Source organism: Dysidea avara, chromosome 1 (assembly GCF_963678975.1).
Source record: "Dysidea avara chromosome 1, odDysAvar1.4, whole genome shotgun sequence".
NCBI classification, from domain to species: Eukaryota; Metazoa; Porifera; class Demospongiae; order Dictyoceratida; family Dysideidae; genus Dysidea; species Dysidea avara.
Genome location: NC_089272.1, coordinates 8,491,017 through 8,514,304, shown reverse-complemented (window position 1 = coordinate 8,514,304; position 23,288 = coordinate 8,491,017). Strand labels below are relative to the sequence as shown.

At 39.4% G+C, this 23,288-nt stretch overlaps 2 protein-coding genes across 2 annotated transcripts; both read left to right on the top strand.

The window, feature by feature from the left end:
* Positions 1-1,047: 1,047 nt before the first annotated feature.
* On the top strand, positions 1,048-2,850 carry LOC136255617 (zinc finger protein 664-like). Its single transcript, XM_066048428.1, has one exon. It carries the CDS (start codon positions 1,696-1,698, stop codon positions 2,620-2,622), a length of 927 nt encoding a protein of 308 aa, XP_065904500.1. The 5' UTR covers positions 1,048-1,695; the 3' UTR covers positions 2,623-2,850.
* Positions 2,851-11,290: 8,440 nt separating this feature from the next.
* LOC136255513 (uncharacterized) lies at positions 11,291-13,165 on the top strand. The gene is made up of 2 exons (XM_066048306.1): positions 11,291-11,580; positions 11,644-13,165. Exons 1-2 carry the CDS (start codon positions 11,298-11,300, stop codon positions 12,507-12,509), a joined length of 1,149 nt encoding a protein of 382 aa, XP_065904378.1. The 5' UTR covers positions 11,291-11,297; the 3' UTR covers positions 12,510-13,165.
* Positions 13,166-23,288: the final 10,123 nt, after the last annotated feature.

The window sequence follows — 23,288 nt, the reverse complement described above, 5'->3', positions numbered from 1 at the left end:
GTGGGTGCCCGAAAGGTAGAGAGGGGCCATATGTAGCGCAATGAAGGCTGTTCTGAGGTGTTAACTAAAGTGGAGCTAAGCCCCACCTCTGCACAGCTAAGATCTGGGTGGGGATGAAAAGTTGCTAAAAAGATCGATATACTCTAATAGAACAGTCACTAATACAACAGTCATTCAAATACTCCAACAAAAGTCATTAGAATACTCTAATCATGCATGGTTAAAGCTTTCACACAAAACCAAGCTTCTGTAATGTGCTTATCTGAACACTGCTATACCTATTTTTCAGATATGTAGTCTAGACAACCCAAATTATTAATTTGTAGCTCCTTAATGAATTGTACTGATGTAGCTGTGTTTTATATAGCTGCTAGGCAACAAATGGTAGTTACTGCTTAGTATGCTTATGTGTATGTAATGCTCTTGATGTTCAATTAAATGTTTAGTTAGTGGGATAGTGCTGGCCAGCTAATTATATAGCAAGGAAGTTCACAATAAAAACTATCTGCATGAGTATAAGTATTTGCAAAGTTCTAGCTCTTTCACTGATGTGCAGGGGTGTATGTGGGCAGGCATGCGTGGGGTTCTGTAAACTACTCAGTTATCTAGTTATGTATAGCTACTAAATTAAAATTAATCCATGCAGTTGCTGCACATATTGAAGTTGAGATTAACTTCAAATTAAATGTCAGATTTGAAGGGATTAGTCAGAATTATACACTTACAACTGCTCTTTGGAGTCATTTTTGTGTACTATCAATTTTAGGCCAGTTAGGAGAAGTGAAATATTAAAGTGTTGTCAGCGGTGGGGGCTGTGCCCCCAGACCCCCGCTGCTGTAAACGCCTACCATCTGAAAGTAGAACCCCCCTCCCCCCTTTCACAAATCCTGGTTACAGGCCAACTTCATAATTTTTCAATACAACTATAAAGTGAACACTCGACAAATGGTGTATCTTGTTCCCAATTATGTGTTCTATTAAATTTATGTATGTTAGTGATTGAACCCATGACATACTTAATTTGAACAAATTTGCTATAGCCACCTTTAGAAAACTCAAGAAGAGTAGAGACTGCATTTGTTCCGCAATTTAAAGCACACTTTACTATAGTTACTGTATGTACGTATATCCATTCACAGTCACCTGAGCAGTGGCGGATCTATATAGAAGGGTTTTGGTAGTTTCGAGAGAAACCCCTTTTCAAAATTTGACTTTTAAAAGTGATGCTGGCTAAGTAAGCCATTCTTCTGTTGTAAATAGCTTTTATCATAACAGTAGCATAACAATATAATTATAACTCACAGAATGTCTTCTTATTCGTCTCTGAGCAAAATGCACAGCAGCTCACGCATCTGCTCACTCAATAATTATTTTTTTCAGACGCTTGTTTCTGCATGAGTTCAAAATGAGAAAATGAAAGAAGAAACCCTCATGAGAACTTAAAACATGGAAAAACCTTTGATAAAAGAGCAAGTATAAGGATGTTTAAATGGTAGCACAATAGTGTAGTTACATAGCTATTAGCTGATATACCAATGCAATGGCCTAATGGAGAAATATAATACACCCCCCAGAAACCCCTTTTCTAGATCCGTCACTGCTGAGCTCACATAATAGCTCATTTTTTGTCATGTTACTGATATACTCCTTTACAAACATTCACATGTACATGTAATTATGGCTGTATACTAGTTGATGTATTTCAATAGTTCACTGTCCTTTATAGCACAAAACTACACTTGCATTAGTTGTCAACAACAGTTTGTTGACAAAGGAAATTTTGATATTCACTTGAAGTACAGTCAAGCTTGTCGTGATGCTAATCCACAAGTGTTCAAGTGTGGAAAATGTGGAGAAGTGTTTACTACACTAATCAACCTTCAACAACACATCAGGAGACATGAAAAAAATGGACTTTATACATCTACCTCTCAAGAGATCACTCCTTCTGCATCAAAGGCTCCAACAGACATTATGGCCTACCAGTGTCAATATTGTAATAAAGTTTTCTCGAACACTTACAAGCTAAAACGTCACATGCTAATTCATACAGGAGAAAAGCCTTATCCTTGTACACATTGCGGTAAATCATTTACAACATCTGGCAACCTTCGAATTCATATCAGAAGTCATACTGGAGAAAAACCATACCAATGTCAACATTGTAGCCACAGATTTTCCGACAGTGGTAAGCTTAAATGTCATCTGCTAATTCATACAGGAGAGAAACCTTATCAGTGTAAATACTGTGGCAGAACATTTAGACATGACAATTCTCTTCGTTATCATTTACGACTTCATACAGGTGAGAAGCCTTACCAGTGTCAATATTGCCAAGAAACCTTTACTGTGAATTCTGCACTTAACAATCATTTACGGACACATACTGGTGACACATACAAATGCCAGTATTGTGGTCGAGAATTTGCACAATCTGCTAAATTAAAATATCACTTGAAAGCTCACGAAAAAACCCACCAGTGTAAATACTGTCAGAAAGCATTTTACAAGTCTACAGAATTAAAGCATCACTTAAAGATTCATATAGGAATGAAACGCCACATGTATCAGTACTGCCACAAACCAGTGATTACCAAGTCTACTATAGAAAAACATTTATGAATTTTAAATACGAGCAAATCAATTTGCCATGCAGTATTGACAGACAATAGTATATGTTCATCTAAGCACCAAATAACACACCCACTTCACTGCACTAGATATGTAGTTAGTAGCTGTAAAGATTCAATCACAAGCACAGTTCAATACTACAGGAATGCACATAGCTAGCAACATGCATAAGTTGGTTACTACATGTACATAGGAATGTATTATACCACTGAATATTGGAGTGATATTTGTTATTACATCAGTAATAATTAAGTATACGTATACATGCAGCTAGTTGGATTACACCGGTGATTTGTTTGTAGCTATTACTTGCTACAAGCATATTAATCAGTGGCGGCCGGATCTAGGAATTTTCAGAAGGGGTTTCAGATTCAGGAAGTATTCAATAACTGTGATCCCACTTAGCTCTAGTCCAGCTGTGAATCATAAAAATCACTCCAAAACATTGTTTCATGGTTGATCCAGGCCTTCACAGAAAGTTTTGTAGCAAAAAGGTACAACAGTACTAAAACAATAATTGTTTTTAGAGGTGCTTGACACGCCGTAATGCCATTTTTAGAAAAGCCGTTAGGTACAGTATGTTACCATTATAACTATGACACCAAAAAGTACAGAAAACGAAAAAAACTTGTCACAATGGGCACTCGAACCACGGACCTCCAGCCTAATGAGCAGTGTTCCTAACCAGCACTGTAGCTACCACTGACAGCTCTTCTTATTTTGCCATATTTAAATGTCACAAATGTAAATCAACATATATCACTATATAATCTAACCCATACCCTAACCTAACCTAATGTTTTAAAACGTTGTCCTAATCCTATTAGCACTTCTTCCTAATCCTAAGGGCGCTTTTCCTAATCCTAAGGGCGCTGTTCCTAATCCTAAGGTCGCTGTTCCTAATCCTAAGGGCACTGTTCCTAATCCTAAAGGCGTTTTCTAACCCTATGGGTGCTGTTACTAATCCTAGGAATACAGTAAGAGCGAGAGTACAGAGAGGATTATAACTAGTCTTCGTTGATCTGACATTATGTCAGATCAAAGTCAAAGTTGATCTGACATGATCTGACATTGTATGGCAATGCTTAGCAGCATGCATAAGCATGCCAAGTTGTGGCATACCCCATGAAAAAAAGGATTTTCAAAGCTTGGATGTGAGTATTTTGATACCCAAAACTCCTTCAGCAGCCATGCACTGTTACATTGTTAAACCACATACATATAAATCTGTAATAATAACATTATGATGATTTGATATGAAATTATCCAATGTGATGTTTTGTGACATGTATCTATATCAGTTATGGTTTTAACTGTAGGACATTTAAAACCCCTTTAGAAACCACTGAAGCAGTGTGTGAGCATGTGGTAGAATGGTGCAGATTGCATTTCACTGAAAGGTGCAGGTTCGATTCCCCGAGTCCGACAACTTCTTTTTTGAGCCTTTTAGGTACACCTTTTTAAAAGCTGTTCGATTGCTCTATTAGAGTAGCTGACTGTTAAAGTATGACGTTTCGCCAGCAGAAAAGGTCCCAATGTGATATACTATGCATAACTGAAGGGAAGCACCCTTGTACAGGCTATGCCTTTTGGTGCCACCCTGTCATTTTGGTAAATTAGATAAATAATAAATAAAATAATAATAATAATAACTGTTGGTGATTTACACGAAGAATCGTAAATGAATTAGGGGCGCGCACTTTTCGGGTGGGTTTCAGCTGACACCATTGCAACCCCCCTGTATCCACCACTGATAATAGAGTTGGGTACATGGTTACCAGACCTGTTCTTTTCACTGTGACTAGTGAAAATGTAACAATCATAAAAGTCCGGTCAGACTGAAGAATTTTCAGCAGCCCTTTTCTATTACCACCCCACTGCATACATACACACACACATTTCTGCATTTATATATAAACATATGTATAATTATGAATTCACTAAACCATAAGGCAATAATAAATAAATTATTATTATTATTCTTCCCACCAAGTGCCAGGCATATAATCCAAAGAGATATCCAGTGATGTCATTATCCTTGATACTATGGAGACCTCAAAAACATTCAGTGAGAAACTGTGTATTGCCACAGGGCAGAGGCCACCAGTTTTCTTTTAATTACAAATGGTTGCTGAGTAAAACTGTTCTTTTCTAGTACACTATATGTGTCAGTCATATACGTTCACATTCAGATGGACTGTTAAATCCACAGAATGAGAACACTTTTCTTTCACATATGTACTTTACGTAGTTACAATTATATAAAATTTACTCATTCAATTATTTTCCCAACTAAGAAATGTCTGACAGTGATTCAGAAGCGGAAGTACTAGATGATGGTCTGAATGACACCACCAGCAAGCAAAAGACTCCGAATACATTTGGGAGGGGTCTAATGCAAAAATTGCGGATTGCCACTGGGGCTGAGGCCACCGGACTCACTAATGTTAACAAAAGTATGATATTAGAAATGTCCCAATGTAAAATGATTAGACACTCACCAATAATGGTTACATAATTTTCTGCATGGTAAGTATCAAGCATAATGCTAGTGTAAATTAAGTTTGCCTATATAGATCTCATGGAAACTGACATACTCTTTTAATCTGTAGCTTTTATAAAGTAGTCAGGCAAATGCTTGATGTGGCTGCAGTATAGCACTAAGGTTGCTAAGTCATTTTTCCATAGGAAATACAAGCATTGCATGTCCATTGTCTTTATTATAAACAGTTACTCAAAAACTAAACATTATCCTCTAACAGTATATTATTATGAGAAAGCCGAGGCATAGATATTCAGTGTAATTATGAGTAGCTACACTGCAGCATAGCATGATAAAAGTAATATAATAAAATGTCTAAAAGAGAGGTGAAAAAATTCTTGTTGGATACCCAAAAGCTATAATTGCAACAAAAAGGTTACCATCATGACTGTATGTTGTAAATGTTGTAATTATAGTGGAACATTCCAGGAATTTAGCACAAGATTGCAAAATTGCAACTACATTATTATGTGTAGTGAAATCTGTTGATTTGTCATTTGAGAAGGCAGTAAATGCACAACACCATGATCAGGGGCGTAGCCAGGGGGGGTTCAAAGGGTTCGGACGAACCCCCTTTTCAGAGTTAAGTTTTTTAAATCGTGATACTGGTTAACTAGAACTGAATTAACTTACACAAATCCACTGAAATGGGTAGCTACAGGTCTTCAGGCAGAGGAATTCAAGTACCTCTACTCGCTATTGCGAATGAATTTATAAGAATACACATGTTTACACGTGTACACGTGTTTACATGTGCACACCTACGAAATTCTATACTTAGGGCAGAACCCCCCTTTTGGAAATCCTGCCTACGCCCCTGATGATTGCTGTACACATTGTTGATGTAGCCATAATAGATAATATTATTTTATGGACTTATATTCCTGATAATGAGAACTGTACAATATGTTTTTTTATTACAGTAGGAACTACATCTATCATGCATGTATTACATAGCACATTAAATAATAAACAATTATATTTTCTGATCCATACCAGTACACTCATAGTCATCTATATTATAAGACTGAAAAGCCGTCCGTCTGTCTGCATTCCATTTGATGTCAGGCATGTACTCTTGAACCGCTGCGCGTTTCGAAGCGTCTTTGGCGTCACGGAAGCGCTGATTATTGAGCTCAACAATGACGCTTTCGAAAAGTTCGTGCGAGCTATCGTTAGTCGTCTACGGGCCGTTGAAGGCAGGTGTGTAGACTAAAATTCGCTTGAATTCTTTCTATTAACCGCATGCAAACCGCAAGTAAACACCTATCTCAGTCCATTTGTACAAGTCTTTATAAGACAAAAATATTGCTGTAACAATGTGGTGAAGTAGATAGGTTAATGGTTTAGGTGCCTGTCTTACGTGCGCGAGGTTGTGGGTTCGAGTCCAGCTGGTGTTAATTTTTTTTTTTCGTTTTGGGCACCTTTTCAGTACACCTTTTTTCGCACTGTACTGCATGTGTTTTTGCCAACTGTACACACGTGATATTTCTAATCTAATCAAAAACAGCCAAGCTGTAAAAAAAGGTGCGGCCCCCAAAAAGGCCATGGTGAAAAAAGATGTGAAATCCAAGGTGGCGGCCAAGAAATGGCTGTGATGGTAGGTTAATGGTTACATTTTAATAACAACAATTCAGGTGAATTTGGTGCCAAGACCAAGCGGCACAAAATTCACCTGAATTGTCGTTATTAAAATGTAACCATTAACCTACCATCACAGCCATTTCTTGGCCGCCACCTTGGATTTCACATCTTTTTTCACCATGGCCTTTTTGGGGGCTGCACCTTTTTTTACAGCTTGGCTGTTTTTGATTAGATATCACTTCTTTTTGTATTTGTATACTGCAAAGCCGGCCTATGGCTGGCTTTGGGGCTTTTTTAACCCATGTGTTTTTTTCTTTACTACAGGAAGAAGAAAAGAACTTAAAGAAGAATTTTAGTACTTCAATTATTTTTGATTTTATTAGTAATTATACAAATTATATACATATATTTATTAAATGCCCATTATTCCCCACAGGATATTTTTTTGCAGCTGATCTCTCTACTGGGTGACTTGAAATATAGCTGAACTATATACAGGATGGTTTCTTTGTAGCTGAACTCTCTACAAGGTAACCTCTTCTAGCTGGTCTCTCTACAGGGTATTTTGTTTCTAGCTGAACTCTCTACAGGTGATTTGTTTGCAGCTAAACTCTCTACATGGTGGTGTCTTTGTAGCCAAACTCTCTACATGATGGTTTCTTTGTAGCTGAACTCTCTATAAGATGACTTCGTCTAGCTGAACTCTCCACAGGGTGATTTTTTGTAGCTGAACTCTCTGTAGGGTGATTTGTTTGCAGCTGAACTCTCTACATGATGGTTTCTTTGTAGCTGAACTCTCTACAAGGTGACTTCGTCCAGCTGATCTCTCTACGGGGTGATTTGTTTCTAGCTGAACTCTCTACAGGTGATTTGTTTGCAGCTAAACTCTCTACTAGGTGGTTTCTTTGTAGCTGAACTCTCTACATGATGGTTTCTTTGTAGCTGAACTCTCTACAAGGTAACTTCTTCTCTACAGGGTGATTTGTTGTAGTTGAATTCTCTACAAGATAGTTTGTATGAGGCTGAACTCTCTACATGGCGGTTTCTTTGTAGCTGAACTCTCTACAGAGTGATTTGTTTGCAGCTGAACTCTCTACATGATGGTTTCTTTGTAACTGAACACTCTACAAGGTAACTTCTTCTCTACAGGGTGATTTGTTGTAGTTGAATTCTCTACAAGATAGTTTGTATGAGGCTGAACTCTCTACATGGCGGTTTCTTTGTAGCTGAACTCTCTACAGAGTGATTTGTTTGCAGCTGAACTCTCTACATGATGGTTTCTTTGTAACTGAACACTCTACAAGGTGACTTCTTCTAGCTGATCTTTCTACAGGGTGAATTGTTGTAGCTGAACTATCTACAAGGTAACTTCTTCTAGCTGATCTCTATACAGGGTAATTTGTTTGTAGTTGAATTCTGTACAGGTGGTTTCTTTGTAGCTGAACTCTGTACATGATGGTTTCTTTGTAGCTGAACTCTTTACAAGGTGACTTCTTCTAGCTGAACTCTCTACGGGGTAATTTCTTTGTAGCTGAACTCTCTATATGATGGTTTCTTTGTAACTGAACTCTCTACAAGGTAACTTCTTCTAGCTGATCTTTCTACTGGGTGATTTGTTTGCAGCTGAACTCTCTACATGGTGGTTTCTTTGTTGCTGATCTCTCTACAGGGTGATTTGTTTGTAACTGAACTCTGTACAAGTGCGTTTTTGTGGGTGATCTCACTGCAGGTTGATTTGTTTGTAGCTGAACTCACTAAAGGGTGATTTTGCTTGTAGCTGAACTCCTTGCATTGTATCTAGTTTCTAGCTGATCTCTCTACAGGGTGATTTGTTTGTAGCTGCTCTCTCTACAAGTTGATTTGTGTGTAGCTGATCTCTCTGGAGGTTGATTAATTTGCAGCCGATCTCTCTACAAGGTAATTTGTTTGTAGCTGAACTGTCTGTAAAGTGATTTATTTGTAGCTGATCTCTCTGCAGGTTGATTTGTTTTAGCTGAACTCTCTACAGGGTGATTTACTTGTAGCTGAACTCCTTACATTGTGTCTGGTTTCTAGCTGATCTTTCTACAGGGTGATTTGTTTGTAGCTGATCTCTCTACAAGTTGATTTGTGTGTAGCTGATCTTTTTACTGGTTGATTTGTTTCTAGCTGATCTTTCTACAGGTTGGTTTGTTTGTAGCTGAACTCTCTACACGGTGATTTGCTTGTAGCTGAACTCCTTACATTGTGTCAAGTTTCTAGCTGATCTCTCTACAGGGTGATTTGTTTGTAGCTGATCTCTCTACAAGTTGAATTGTGTGTAGCTAATCTCTCTGCAGGTTGATTTGTTTGTAGCCGATCTCTCTACAAGGTAATTTATTTGTAGCTGAACTGTCTAAAAGGTGATTTGTTTGTAGCTGATCTCTTTGCAGGTTGATTTGTTTTAGCTGAACTCTCTACAGGGTGATTTATTTGTAGCTGAACTCCTTACATTTTGTGTAGTTTCTAGCTGATCTCTCTACAGGGTGATTTGTTTGTAGTTGATCTCTCTATAAGTTGATTTGTGTGTAGCTGATCTCTCTGCAGGTTGATTTGTTTTAGCTGAACTCTCTACAGGCTGATTTGTTTGTAGCCGATCTCTCTACAGGGTAATTTGTTGGTAGCTGAACTCTCTACATGGTGGTTTCTTTGTTGCTGAACTCTCTACAGGGTGTTTTGCTTGTAGCTGATCTCTCTACAGGGCAATTTGTTTGTAGCTGATCTCTCTACAGGGTGATTTTTTTGTAGCTGATCTCTCTTCAGGGTGATTTGTTTCTAGCTGATCTCTCTACAGGGTGATTTTTTGTAGCTGACCTCTCTTCAGGGTGATTTGTTTCTAGCTGATTGCTCTACAGGTTGATTTGTTTGTAGATGAACTCTCTACAGGGTAATTTACCTGTAGCTGAACTCCTTACTTTGTGTCTAGTTTGTAGCTGATCTCTCTACAGGGTGATTTGTTTGTAGCTGAACTCCTTACATTGTGTGTAGTTTCTAGCTGATCTCTCTACAGGGTGATTTGTGTGTAGCTGATCTCTCTGCAGGTTGATTTGTTTGTAGCTGAACTCTCTATAAGGTGATTTGTTTGTAGCTGATCTCTCTGCAGGTTGATTTGTTTTAGCTGAACTCTCTACAGGTTGATTGCTTGTAGCTGAACTCCTTACATTGTGTCTAGTTTCTAGCTGATGTCTCTACAAGGTGATTTTTTTGTAGCTGAACTCTCTTCAGGGTGATTTGTTTCTAGCTGATCTCTCTACAGGTAGATTTGTGTTGATTTGTTCATTGCTGATCGCTCTAAAGGTTGATTTGTTGCAGCTGAACACCCTGCAAAGTGTTTTGTTTGTACGTGATCACTCTAAAGGGTAATTTGTTTGTAGCTGAACTCTCTCCACAGTGACTTGTGTGTAGCTGAATTCTGTGTAACTGAATTCTCTAGAGAGTGACTTAATTGTAGCTGAATTCTCTACACAGTGCATGACTTGTTTATAGCTGAACTTTCTTCAGTGTGACTTGTAATGTTCTGAATCTCTATAGTGATATATTTGCTTAACTCTCCACATGGTGACTGTCTTCTTGCTGAACTGTCTATAAGATTAACTATTTGCAGCTGAACTCCCTACAGAATAACTTGTGATGTAATAAAATTCTATAATGGAGTAAATAAATTAGCCGAATGCTCTATTAGGGTGACTGTTCTATTAGAGTATCTCGATCTCGCATTTGCTACACGGAGTTGGCTTTCGAATCATAACTCAGTTGTTTGTAATCCGATTCTTCTGTACTACTGCAAGGACTTTCTATGAAGATTATTCCAGCTATACACCGATTTTCAGCTCATTGCTCTAAGCGGTTTGCCTAGTAGGCGTGAAAACTAATACTTTTTTATTCATAAAAATCGATCGCGTAATTGTGACACAGGTTGGGTTTTGTGTCATATCTCCGTGGTCTTTATCTCGATTCCTTTCAAATTACCAAAAGGCACTCCTACGATGGTTACTCCATCTACATAGCAATTTTCAACTCATTCCATGAAGCGGTTTACCCTGTAGGCGTGACAACAAATCGATCTTGTTTTACGCGAATAATCGGTCATAACTCCTGAACCATTCATCAGATTTGTACCAAATTTGATGCTAGGATTCGCCTTTGGACTCCCTTTCTGTGTGCCAAATTTCAAGGCAATAGGAGTACGCGTTTGCTTGTTATAGCAATTTTTGCAAGTGTGCGAAAAGACGAAGAAGAAGAAGAAAAAAAAACGAAACTTTGGAAGCTCGTATCTCGAAAATGGCTGGAGCGATTTCCTTCAAATTTGGAATGTAGACTCCCTTGGCTGAAGGGCAACTGTGTAGCAAATTTGGTTCCAATCAGATAAGTGATCACCGAGATACAAAGGTGTGAAAATGACGTTTTCGTTCTTCCTGTCAATATACTCACGGTGTGGCGCGCCGGCTTCTTGGGCCGCACGACACACTATCGTGTGTCTTGATTCAAATTCATTTGATGTGCTGTGTAAGCATTCCCGAGCATGCCGCCTAAGCGAAAACGATCGTCTACTTTTTGTGCGTTTCAAGCAAAGAGACGCAAGCAGAACCAAAGATTGGATCCAGAGAAGAGACGGGAAGAAGCAGAACGACAAATACTGCGCCGCCAGGAGGCTTCAACTGGAGCTACCACCTCATCCAGTGCTAGGTGTGAACTCGACTCACAACAGAGACGACGACAACGTGACGCAGAAGCCCATCGTGTGGCCCGCCAGGACGAAGAAAGAAGATCACAGGAACGGATCCACGATGCAGCTGCCCGTCGACCTTCGCGTGCGGACCGGGCCACCAGAGAAGAAGAACAGAAGCGTGATACAGCTGCCCGTCGACTTGCGCGTGAAGACCCAGTAACAAGGAGGGAGGAGCAACAACAAGATACAGCTTCCCATCAACAAGCTCGAGCTGATCCACTCTACAGAGCTCTGGAGCAGCAGGCTAACACAGCACGCAGACAACAGGTACGTGCAAGCACACACCCAAGCTTTAGAGGGCTTAACTATCAGCCACACAACTTCTTCAACACTACAGATGTAGGCACACTTAGTGTAGAATGCACACACTGCGGCGCATTAAAATTTCCCCAGGAGACCGAATCCCTTTGTTGTTTGAAGGGTAATGTCCAGTTAGAGGCATTTCCACAGCCCCAATCATTCTTGAGACACCTGTGTGAAGGTACAAACACAGCAGGTAAACATTTTCTAGCTAGCATACGTAAGTATAATAGTGCATTTCAAATGACAAGCTTTGGCTGTAACGAGATAACTATGGCTGGCTTCAATCCTTCTTTTAGAGTACAGGGTCAAGTCTATCATCGTATAGGTAGTTTAGTTCCATCAACAGGTGAGTCTCCTAAATTTTCCCAAATTTATTTTATCGACAACCAGCAAACTGAAGTAGCTACAAGATGTGGGATAGTTGATGGGTTAAGGCTTGACATAATTAGGGGTATTACTGAGCTTTTGCATGACGATAATCACTATGTTCAACTTATTAAGGTAGCTAAAGAAATATTTGAGCAGCATGATGAGCCAGCAAATATTAGGGTAGTGATTAATGAGAACAAACGGCCTGTAGGAGAGCATGCTAGGAGGTACAATAGCCCGATTTATTGCTGCTTGACATGGATAATGGAGTTGGTAGTATTATTAAAGGATGTGATGATAATCAGCTATTTACCACCTTTGATGGGAGATTGAAGACAACTTTGACTGAGGTTACACTGTGTTTGAACCCATGCAAGCGCATTTGAGGTCATACTTGCTGCGGGAGGACAATTACTAGCACGTGATTAGATCATTTGAATGTCACGTGAATGTGACTACCCACCTCAAAAAAATTTTTTTGTCACGTGAACCCCAGTGAGCAGTTTAACGCCTCAAGTGGACCTCATCACAGGTGCATATGAAGCAAAGAGACGCCAACGGATTTCGTGATTAGCGAAGAAGGTAGAAGACAAGCTTGGGTGCAGTAACAAGAAATGAACAACAACGTAAGAAAGCTAGCCCTGAGGCTGACACTAGGTGGCAAGAGCTTATTCGCAATACCAAGCAGAAGATGGAGAACACACAAAGACCATGCATCAGGTACATACAAGCACACACCACACTCTCGACCTTCAGTATAGTAACACTGAGGAATGCAATCGTACATGTCACCACTCCCTCATAAACTGTAATTATAGTGTATATATAATAATATCCAAATTCAATCCAATATTTGTATAAATTTCAAGTGATTATAATAAAAATGACTGTAAGTTGCAAGATACAAGTACAAGTGTAATCATGCTGAATTGGTAGTCGTAGTTCAGTTTAAACTCTGCTAATTGACTGGATGATTCCATCCTGGTTACCATAGGTGGCAGTAAATGGCTTTGCTTTAAGAAGTACTAAAGGACTGCATACAACTTCTTCTGCTATTTCTTCAAGAATGCTCCCATATCCTTTCAGCATCAGCCTTTCATTGCTGCTGCTGTGTCTGATCATCAGCTTTGCAGCTACTTCAGTTTGGCACTCTGAAATACACTGTACCATCCCGCATTTGTCACAAGTATCAAATTCTTGAGTGTCCATAATTTTGGCACTACATTTCATGCATTTAGAATACTTCTCAAATGCAAGCACCCCTATTACTTTAGCATTTTGTATGACAGATGGTAGTAGTGTAAGGCATTCTGTCATCTCCACATCTAAATCATCAATGCTCATTATCACACTATTGGTAGCAGTGGACAGTTGAGTTTGCCCACGATATTCTTTTACAACCACCTTCTCAAATCTGTAGCTTTTTGATGTTGTCACCTTACCCACATCATCCTCCCATAAACTCATCTTTGCTACTCCGTGACCATCGCCTACCACCACATTCTGAAGTTTTTTACCAGTGGAAGTAGACGTAGCATCATCGACTTGAAACACTTTGCCTTCACAGTTGATTTTGCTGTATTCTGGAATGTCAGATAGTTCGTTTAACGCAGTTGTCTTCGTATCATCAAGCTGCTCGATGTTGTAATTTTTAAGAGATTTTGTGATGACAGTGTTTTTGCCAACAAACACCTATAGTAAAGTATTGAGCTATGCTATAATAATACAGTCTTTCTCATTTACCTCATACTCATTGCTGTAGCGAGCCTTTTTCACTTCACAGTTACCAAGAACAACTGTGTTCCCAGTTTCTTCCATTAACCTCTTCCTGACTGAACTATCAAAGCCATAGAGTCGCACTTTCTTCTTTTCATCTAACATCTCGCCATCAAAATACGCTGCGCCTCTTCCTTTCTTCATAGGAGAAATATCTCCTAAAACACCACTTATGTGTGCATCCGCTGATGCACCACTGATGCTACTAACGTCTACTTCTTCTGATTTCGAAGTCATTTCTTTTCTCTCCAACTTGAGACCATTGAAACTGAGAAGTTGCTGACAGTTATTTATACTACCTAGCTAGCTTTGCTGGAGAACTAATGGAATTTACGGGAACAATGGTATTACACACCTGTACACAACTCACACTATTTAATATATGTGTCATAATATGAGAGTAGATGCAGGAGACCATAAATAGTGTGAATATTCTATAGCGTTTTGCTACTTTGCTGCATGCTGGTCACACCAATGCTGCATTCTTCTTTTAGGTGTTAGTCAACATGTTTACCTCTTTAATACATGTACACTTACTGGGATACCAAGAGCCAATATATTATTATGCCCAATAGTAACATTGCAAATCTTATTTATTACAGATAATAATTTGTTGGTGGTTTATGCAGTCCTCTATTATTCATAACATATATTGATACCTGCATTGTTAGGAGTTAATCAACGATGAGTTTTCTTTTATTATTAGCTATACTTCCTTTTAATTTTTTGTATACCAACCAGCTGAGTCATCATAACCTACAACTCTTGGCTTAATGTTTTTATTATAGACCATATATCATGACATCAGAAATCCTGTAATGGTGCAGCATGTACATGGAGTTATTGTAATTATGCACACTACAATATCTGTGGGTTGTGTCACTGTTCATGCAAACTGTGCTTTATGGTAATCAGAAAAAATGTAGAACAATGCTTTATTAATTATGATGAAACAAAAATAAATCACACTGATGGAAAATTAAGCCATTGTATATACTATACAGAGTGTAAGGTATAATTAAATAGATAAACTCTTTAGCTTTGTATAGTTTGATGGTAAGGCTGGCACAAAAGTTTGAAAAACCTTCGAATGTATCCCTCCAAAGCTTTGTAACCTTGGATACTGGCATGTCAAACTAGCTGTAAAGCTCAATGTGATTCCTTGCAGCAGCTGCCATTGACCTAATTTTAGTGTACATACCTGTAGTTTTAGCAGTTGTACTACAGCTACAACAAAGGGTGAGACCATCTACAGCAGTGTACAGCCATCAATTACTGACATAACAAGCAACAAAGCTTTGCTGCTTCAAAATTTCAAAGGTCAAAATTTAACCTTCATTCCTTAGGGGGTCTTAAATAAAGTGCAATTCTGACTTGCATACTCCAGCTAATGTCCACATTCTGTACCTCAATTGTATAGATGTGTTGTTAAATCAGGCATTATAACCCTGTCTGTAATAAGCTAAGGTACAGCCAAGGCCAAGGTATCAATAACACTACCCTTGGTGGGTCTTCTAACACAAAAACTATGTGCCATGTGACCTTAGTTGTTTGTACCCTACAAAATGCCCATAATTGCACATTTCTGAGCTGTCAGCAAATACATTGTGTTTATTCACACCTCAGAAATATGCTGTAAATTGCATTTATTGCTGCTCAAGCCCTATCATTCCCAGCCATTAAACAGCCATTTTTCTTTGTTTTGTCTGCACAATGGGATAGAAATAACTGAGGTGGTTTTAAATATTACATACCTTTTGTTACTAGATCCATGCACATATTACAGGACTTAAAGAGTGTTTAAAAATGGGATACTTCATTAACAGTGCAATCCCTCTATTCTGGACACCTTAGGACCATGCTAAAGTGTGCTTATCAGTGTGGTGTTCTGCATGATTTCAAGAGCCTAAATATGTGTACACTAATACAACAGGATAGACAATTGTCCTAATTATCAAGGTGTTCTGATTTCAGGGGTGTATACTAATCAAATGGGATGATGATAAACAATTGTCCTAATTATCTCTTTGTAGTAACATGTTTAGTAAGTGTGTGTGTGTGTGTGTGCGTCCATGTGTGTGTGTGTGTGTGTGATGTACAGTCAAATCATGCATAACCCATACCTGCACGTAGGGCAGGTAACAATGCTAGTAGTGAATAACATAATGCATACGTGACCGTGTACAATTGCAATAAAGTAACTATGCAATACACATAGCTACAAATGTGATAATGTGCTAGCTATAAAGTGAGTTTCTTCAACGTTACCATCAGTACTGGCTAAGAAATCATTTATTGGCAGCCTATAGTATAGGATATAGTATTATCATAACCGTTGGTGTGCTAACTGATGCTTTCCCACCTTGTTTTATTGTGAATATTACTCTTGTATGATAGATTAAGTCGATTAGCAACACAATTGTGCCACCATGTTTTCATCTCCCCATACACTAGTTCAAACGTGTTGACAGTCCGATGAGACAAAAATGGAAGCTTAGCTACTAGTAGTCACGGATTTTCAAAGAAGAACATGCAGCCTCCAGGAAATGAAGGATACTGGAACAGACCGAGAACTCACTAATAACTGAATAGCAAAAGGAAAAGGCAAAGGAGTGCAGAATCTAGCAGAAGGAGCAAGAAAACTGGAAGAAGAACCGCAGCTGGCAAAGATTAGAGGAGGAGAGGAAGAGGAGTAAAGATGAGAGGGTGAGATTGTTGTTAAGAGAAGAAGAAACAAGAGAAGGTGAACAAGCTAGAGTAGGAAAAATGTTGAGGTTGGATGAACTGAACAGATTACAATGAGCTGAAGAAATATTTAACTTAGACTATGATGAACTACACAAGAAATAATGAAGAACTACTCCAGAAGTATAAGGCCGTGGAAGAGCTTGAATTCCTGAGAACAAGAGAAGCCAACTGAACATGAAGGTCAATTGGTTACAATCAGCTGACAGACAGAGTTTAGAAGACAACCATAAGCAGGTGAAGTTATATACTGGGCTGCCATCTTTCGCAGTTTTGCTAGCTATATACCTGAATGCCATTTTTCTGGCTGTGCCGTGTTTGATCAGCTCTTAATAAAGTTATGCTTAAATATTCCACATCAAGATTTGGCACGACAAGGGCTCAAACTTGGTTGAACTATAAGAAGTATAACACACGAAAAGTTTTAATAGGCATCACTCAAAAGGCTGGGGTGGAAGGGTATCTGATGTACATTTGACTGAAATCTGTGTTCTGCTTTCAACAGTTGCCTGGAGATGTCGTCTTAGCGGATTGTGGCTTCACAATTGATCAGGCTGCACTGTGCAGAAGTCAAGATACATCTTTTTACTAGGAGAAAAAATGTTAAGTTAGAAATTGACACTGCTTGCCAGCTGTCTCAAGTTAGGATACATGTTGAAAGAGTTATTGGGCTGGTGAGGCGAAAGTTTTCGATATTGCAATCAACTCTTTCTATTAATATGTTCAAAGGTGATGAAGGAGAGCATATCTCCTATCGATAAAATAGATGCACTATGTGATTGTTGTGACTCGGTAGTACCATTTTAACTATCTTTTTTTATATAATGTACACTGTTAATAATATTTATGTTTAGTATGTGAAATAATGTGCATTGTTGATGATTATGTTATTAAAATGTACATGTATAATTATAGATTTTTTGTCTTCTTTGATTTCCTTGAGCTCCTTAGCTTGTGGCAGTCTGGACAATAATATTTTCCTTTTGGCCATCTTTTCCAGTTATTTGTAAGCATGAAATGAAACCATTTTATCACACAGTCCCTGCTATCACAGCAAATCATGTCATCATAATCTTCCCCTTTACCGCAATAGCATTACCCTTGCTGGTCATTAGATATCATTGTTCCTAAAGTTAGCAGTGGCATCCACCTCACCAACCTGAGAGTCAGTAGAATCAAGAGTTCATAATATATACTCCCTCTATCAAACAGTACGATAGTACTGTTTAAGTAGGGATCCGGGTGGATTTGGCGCGCGCCTCAAATTTCGGTCCCTCAAAAATCATCCTAGAAATATCTCACACAGCAAATAAACCTTTTACTAAAGAGTCTTCAAGTTTCTAACTTTATTTCTAGCGTTATATATCAGGAAACGACTAGAAAAGTGCTGGAATTTTATTTCTAAAAAATCGCTAAAACAGAAATTTCGTCTGCCTGCCAGCCTGCCTGCCAGCCTGCCTGCCTGCCTGCCTGACCACATTCGCAAGGCTACAGGCCAAACGAAGCAGCGAAGGATTACCATTCTTTGCCACAATATTTAACTCGCTGCTGGGATGTGCCTTTTCGGGTTCCGACGAGTGTCTGCCTTCTGCACTTTGCCTTTCCTTTTATCTTCAATTACGGATCGTCTTCTTCTTTTCCAGTCACGGAGGCGTTAATAATTCGTATCGACACTTTCCTTAGAGCAGCCGTATTCGGACGCCACAAAACTAATAACGGATTCCGTACTGTAAGGGCAAGTAGATGACTGTATAGCAACACTTGCAAAGCGATCAAACAGCCTAGTGAAGTAAGAACACACTGCCACGCCCTTATCAATCAGAGCGCGCGCTCGTACTTAACGATCAGTGGACCACGCCCATTATTAATGGTCCAGCTGTAACTAATTGTAGAAAACAGGAGATAGAAACCCTGCATGCCTTTCAATTTAGTAATTGAGCAGCTTGCATAAAGCAAGCAGCAAGATCGAGATACTCTAATAGAGCAGTCAGTGCCAAAGATCAATAATAGCTATATACCTATACCAAAAAAAGTTAACAAACTAGTGAATTAAAAAATTGTTAATTTAGAAATGGAAGTAGGGATCAAGCGATAAAAACTACTGAAACAAGTGATTTAAATGATGGCAACTATTACAACATAGCTTTGTGGGGAAATCCCTACTTTGGCATTGAACATATATGGTGACGTGGTGAGATGCCAATGTACGGGTTTCCCCACAAAGCTATGTTGTAATAGTTGCCATCATTCAAATCACTTGTTTCAGTAGTTTTTATCGCTTGATCCCTACTTCCATTTCTAAATTAACAATTTTTAAATTCATATAATTATTATGAACTCTTGATATCACTTATACCATGGCTGCTTGGGATTTTGCTGACATATACACCCACAGCCCTCGGGCCTGCGGCCCTTGGACTTTGGGTGCATATATCAGCAAAATCCCTCGCAGCCGTGGTGTAACTATTATATATATATATATATATATGTTACGTTAGAGTTAAAGTGCCCCGCGCGAGGCCCCGCGTGTATATATCAACGTTGAAACCGGGTCACTACTGCTGACCCGGATGACCCACTGACCCGGATTATTAAAGCCGAGGCGTGCGATAAGAGCTATGTTTCGGCTAGTCTCGAGCGAGCGAGACTACGTTTTGAGCGTTCGATTCGTGTTGAGTAAATATTGCAACTTCAGCCTAGCTGTAGGTTGAAGACCAAAAAAAAAAGTCATCACCTACTGACAATAGCCATAGATACCCTCAGTTTCGTGCTACATACTGCACTTACTAATAAATGGGCGTGGCTGAGCATATGTTGGTAACGCGATAAGTGGGCGTGGCTCACGAAAGAGCTACGCGAAAGCGTTTATAAGTTTCCACGTCGTCAAACGAACAATTTCGTTTCTCACGTGATCCAATCCGGGATAATTTGTAAACCGGGTCGGACCCGGATGACCCGGAGAAAATGTGACCCGGTTGACCCGGATGACCCGACCGGATTTCAACGCTGGTATATATCAAGACACATGATAGTGTGTCGTGCGGCCCAAGAAGCCGGCGCGCCACACTGTGAGTATATTAACAGGAAGAAAGAAAACGCAATTTTCACACCTATGTAGCTCTGTGATCCCTTTTCCGATTGGAACCAACTTTGCTACAGACGTTCCGGCCTAGTCTTGCGTAGCCAGACCCTATTTCTCCGCACGGCGCTTATCAATTGGAAATTATAAGCGCCTGCTCCGAATGGGTCTGGGGACTCTACAATAGAAAAGTTCTGCAGCCAAACCACCCCTAGGTAGGTGAGCGTTGATTGGTCCTAAACCACTTTCAGAAGAGGTGTGGATGACCACAGTTGGCTTCATCATTAGCTATAGGCAAGGCTTCAGCCTGTACAAACTCTAAAACCAAGGTAAGAGAGCTATAAAATTTGCTTGTAATGAGCGTAATCATGCCTGAAGTGTGAGCTGATCAGTCTCGCCTCCAGACAGCTCGCAGAGAAAATGGCAGATGTAGCTGGTACATATAAATCAAGGTGAAAGTAGTAGTACTGTATTGACTATGCCACGAGCCCGGCTATCTGGATGCGCAGACTCAGTATATTCGCGTGACATATCTCAGGCATGATTACGCTCATTACAAGCAAATTTTATAGCTCTCTTACCTTGGTTTTAGAGTTTGAACAAGCTGAAGCCTTGCCTATAGCTAATGATGAAGCCAACTGTGATCATCCACACCTCTTCTAAAAGTGGTTTAGAACCAATCAACGCTCACCTACCTAGGGGTGGTTTGGCTGCAGAACTTTTCTATTGTAGAGTCCCCAGACCCTTTCGGAGCTGGCGCTTATAATTTCCAATCGATAAGCGCCGTGCGGAGAAATAGGGTCTGGCTACGCGAGACTAGTGCCGGCCAGTTATGGGAGTCTACATACCAAATTTGAAGAAAATCGGTCCAACCATTTCCGAGATACGAGCGAACAAAATTTCGTTTTAATTTCTTCGTTTTTTTCTTCGTTTTTTCTTCTTCATCTTCTTCATTTCGCATACTTCACAAAATCTGCCATAAAACACGAATGCGTACTCGGATAGAGCTGAAATTTGGCACACTTGAAGGGCACATTAAGGCGGATCTCAGTATCTACTTTGGTAGGAATCCGATGAACATTCACGGAGTTCTGACCGATTATGTGCGTAAAATAAGGTCGAAGGTCTGTCACGCCTACAGGGTAAACCCCTTGGAGGAATCAGTTGAAAATTGATATGTAGATGGAGTAACCATCGTAGGAGTGCCTTTTTGTGGTTTGAAAGGAATTGAGATAAAGACCATGGAGATATGACACAAAATCCAACCTGTGTCAAAATTACGCGATCGATTTTTATGAATGAAAAATTATTAGTTTTCACATCTACCAGGAAAACCGCTTAGAGCAATGAGCTGAAAATCAGTATGTAGCTAGAATAATCATCATAGAAAGTCCGTGCAGTAGTACAAAAGAATCGGATTACAAACCACTGAGTTATGATTCGAAAGGCAACTACGTGTAGCAAATGCGAGATCAAGATACTCTAATAGAACAGTCACCCTAATAGAGCATTCAGCTACGTTTATAACTTACTCCATTATAGAATTATATTATATTACATTGCAAGATATTCTGTACGGATTTCAGCTACAAACAGTTAATCTGATAGACAATTCAGCTACATGCAAGTCACCCTGTAGAAAGTTCATCTGGAAACAAGTCACACTGTATCAGCTAGAAGAAGTCACCTTGTAGAGAGTTCAGCTACAAAGAAACCATCATGTAGAGAGTTCAGCTGCAAAAAAATCAATTACTCTCTAGAGAGTTCAGCTAGAAGAAGTCACCTTGTAGAGAGTTCAGCTGCAAATAAATCACCCTGTAGAAAGATCAGCTAGAAGAAGTTACCTTGTAGAGAGTTCAGCTGCAAACTAATCACCTGTAGAGAGTTCAGCTACAAAGAAACTACCATGTAGAGAGTTCAGCTGCAAACAAATCACCCTGTAGAAAACTCAGCTACAAACAAATATGCCTTGTAAAAAGATCAGCTAGAAGAAGTTACCTTGTAGAGAGTTCAGCTACAAAGAAGCCACCATGTAGAGAGTTCAGCTGCAAACAAATCAACTGTAGAGAGTTCAGCTAGAAACAAGTCAGCCAGTAGAGAGATCAGCTAGAAGAAGTTACCTTGTAGGGAGTTCAGCTACAAACAAATCACCCTGTAGAGAGTTCAGCTACAGAGAAATCATCATGTAGAGAGTTCAGCTGCAAACAAATCATCCTGTAGAGAGTTCGGCTATGAAAAGATCACCCTGTAGAGAGATCAGCTAGAAACAAGTCACCCTGTAGAGAGTTCAGCTGCAAACAAATCACCCAGTAGAAAGTTCAGCTATGAACAGATCACCCTGTAGAGAGTTCAGTTAGAAACAAGTCATCCTGTAGAGAGATCAGCTAGAAGTATCACCATGTAGAGAGTTCAGCTGCAAACAAATCACCTAGTAGAAAGTTCAGCTATGAACAGATCACCCTGTAGAGAGTTCGGTTAGAAACAAGTCATCCTGTAGAGAGATCAGCTAGAAGTATCACCTTGTAGAGAGTTCAGCTACAAACAAATCACCTGTAGCGAGTTCAGCTACAAACAAATCACCCTGTAGAGAGATCAGCTAGAAGAAGTCACCTTGTAGAGAGTTCAGCTATAAAGAAACCACCATGTAGAGAGTTCAGCTGCAAACAAATCCCCTGTAGAGAGTTCAGCTAGAAGAAGTCACGTTGTAGAGAGTTCAGCTACAAAGAAACTACCATGTAGAGAGTTCAGCTGCAAACAAATCACCCTGTAGAGAACTCAGCTACAAACAAATTGCTCTGTAGAAAGATCAGCTAGAAGAAGTTACCTTGTAGGGAGTTCAACTACGAACAGATCACCCTGTAGAGAGTTCAGCTACAAACAAATCACCCTGTAGAAAGATCAACTAGAAGAAGTTACCTTGTAGGGAGTTCAGCTACAAACAAATCACCCTGTAGAGATTTCAGCTACAGAGAAATCATCATGTAGAGAGTTCAGCTGCAAACAAATCATCCTGTAGAGAGTTCAGCTATGAAAAGATCACCCTGTAGAGAGTTCAGCTAGAAGAAGTCACCTTTTAGAGAGTTCGGCTACAAAGAAACCACCATGTAGAGAGTTCAGCTGCAAAAAAAATCAATCACTCTGTAGAGAGTTCAGCTAGAAGAAGTCACCTTGTAGAGAGTTCAGATGCAAATAAATCACCCTGTAGAGAATTCAGCTGCAAACAAATCACCTGTAGAGAGTTCAGCTAGAAACAAGTCACCCTGTAGAGAGATCAGCTAGAAACAAGTCACCCTGTAGAGAGTTCAGCTAGAAGAAGTCACATTGTAGAGAGTTCAGCTACAAAGAAACTACAATGTAGAGAGTTCAGCTGCAAACAAATCACCCTGTAGAGAACTCAGCTACAAACAAATATACCCTGTAAAAAGATCAGTTAGAAGAAGTTACCCTGTAGAGAGTTCAGCTACAAAGAAACCACCATGTAGAGAGTTCAGCTGCAAACAAATTACCTGTAG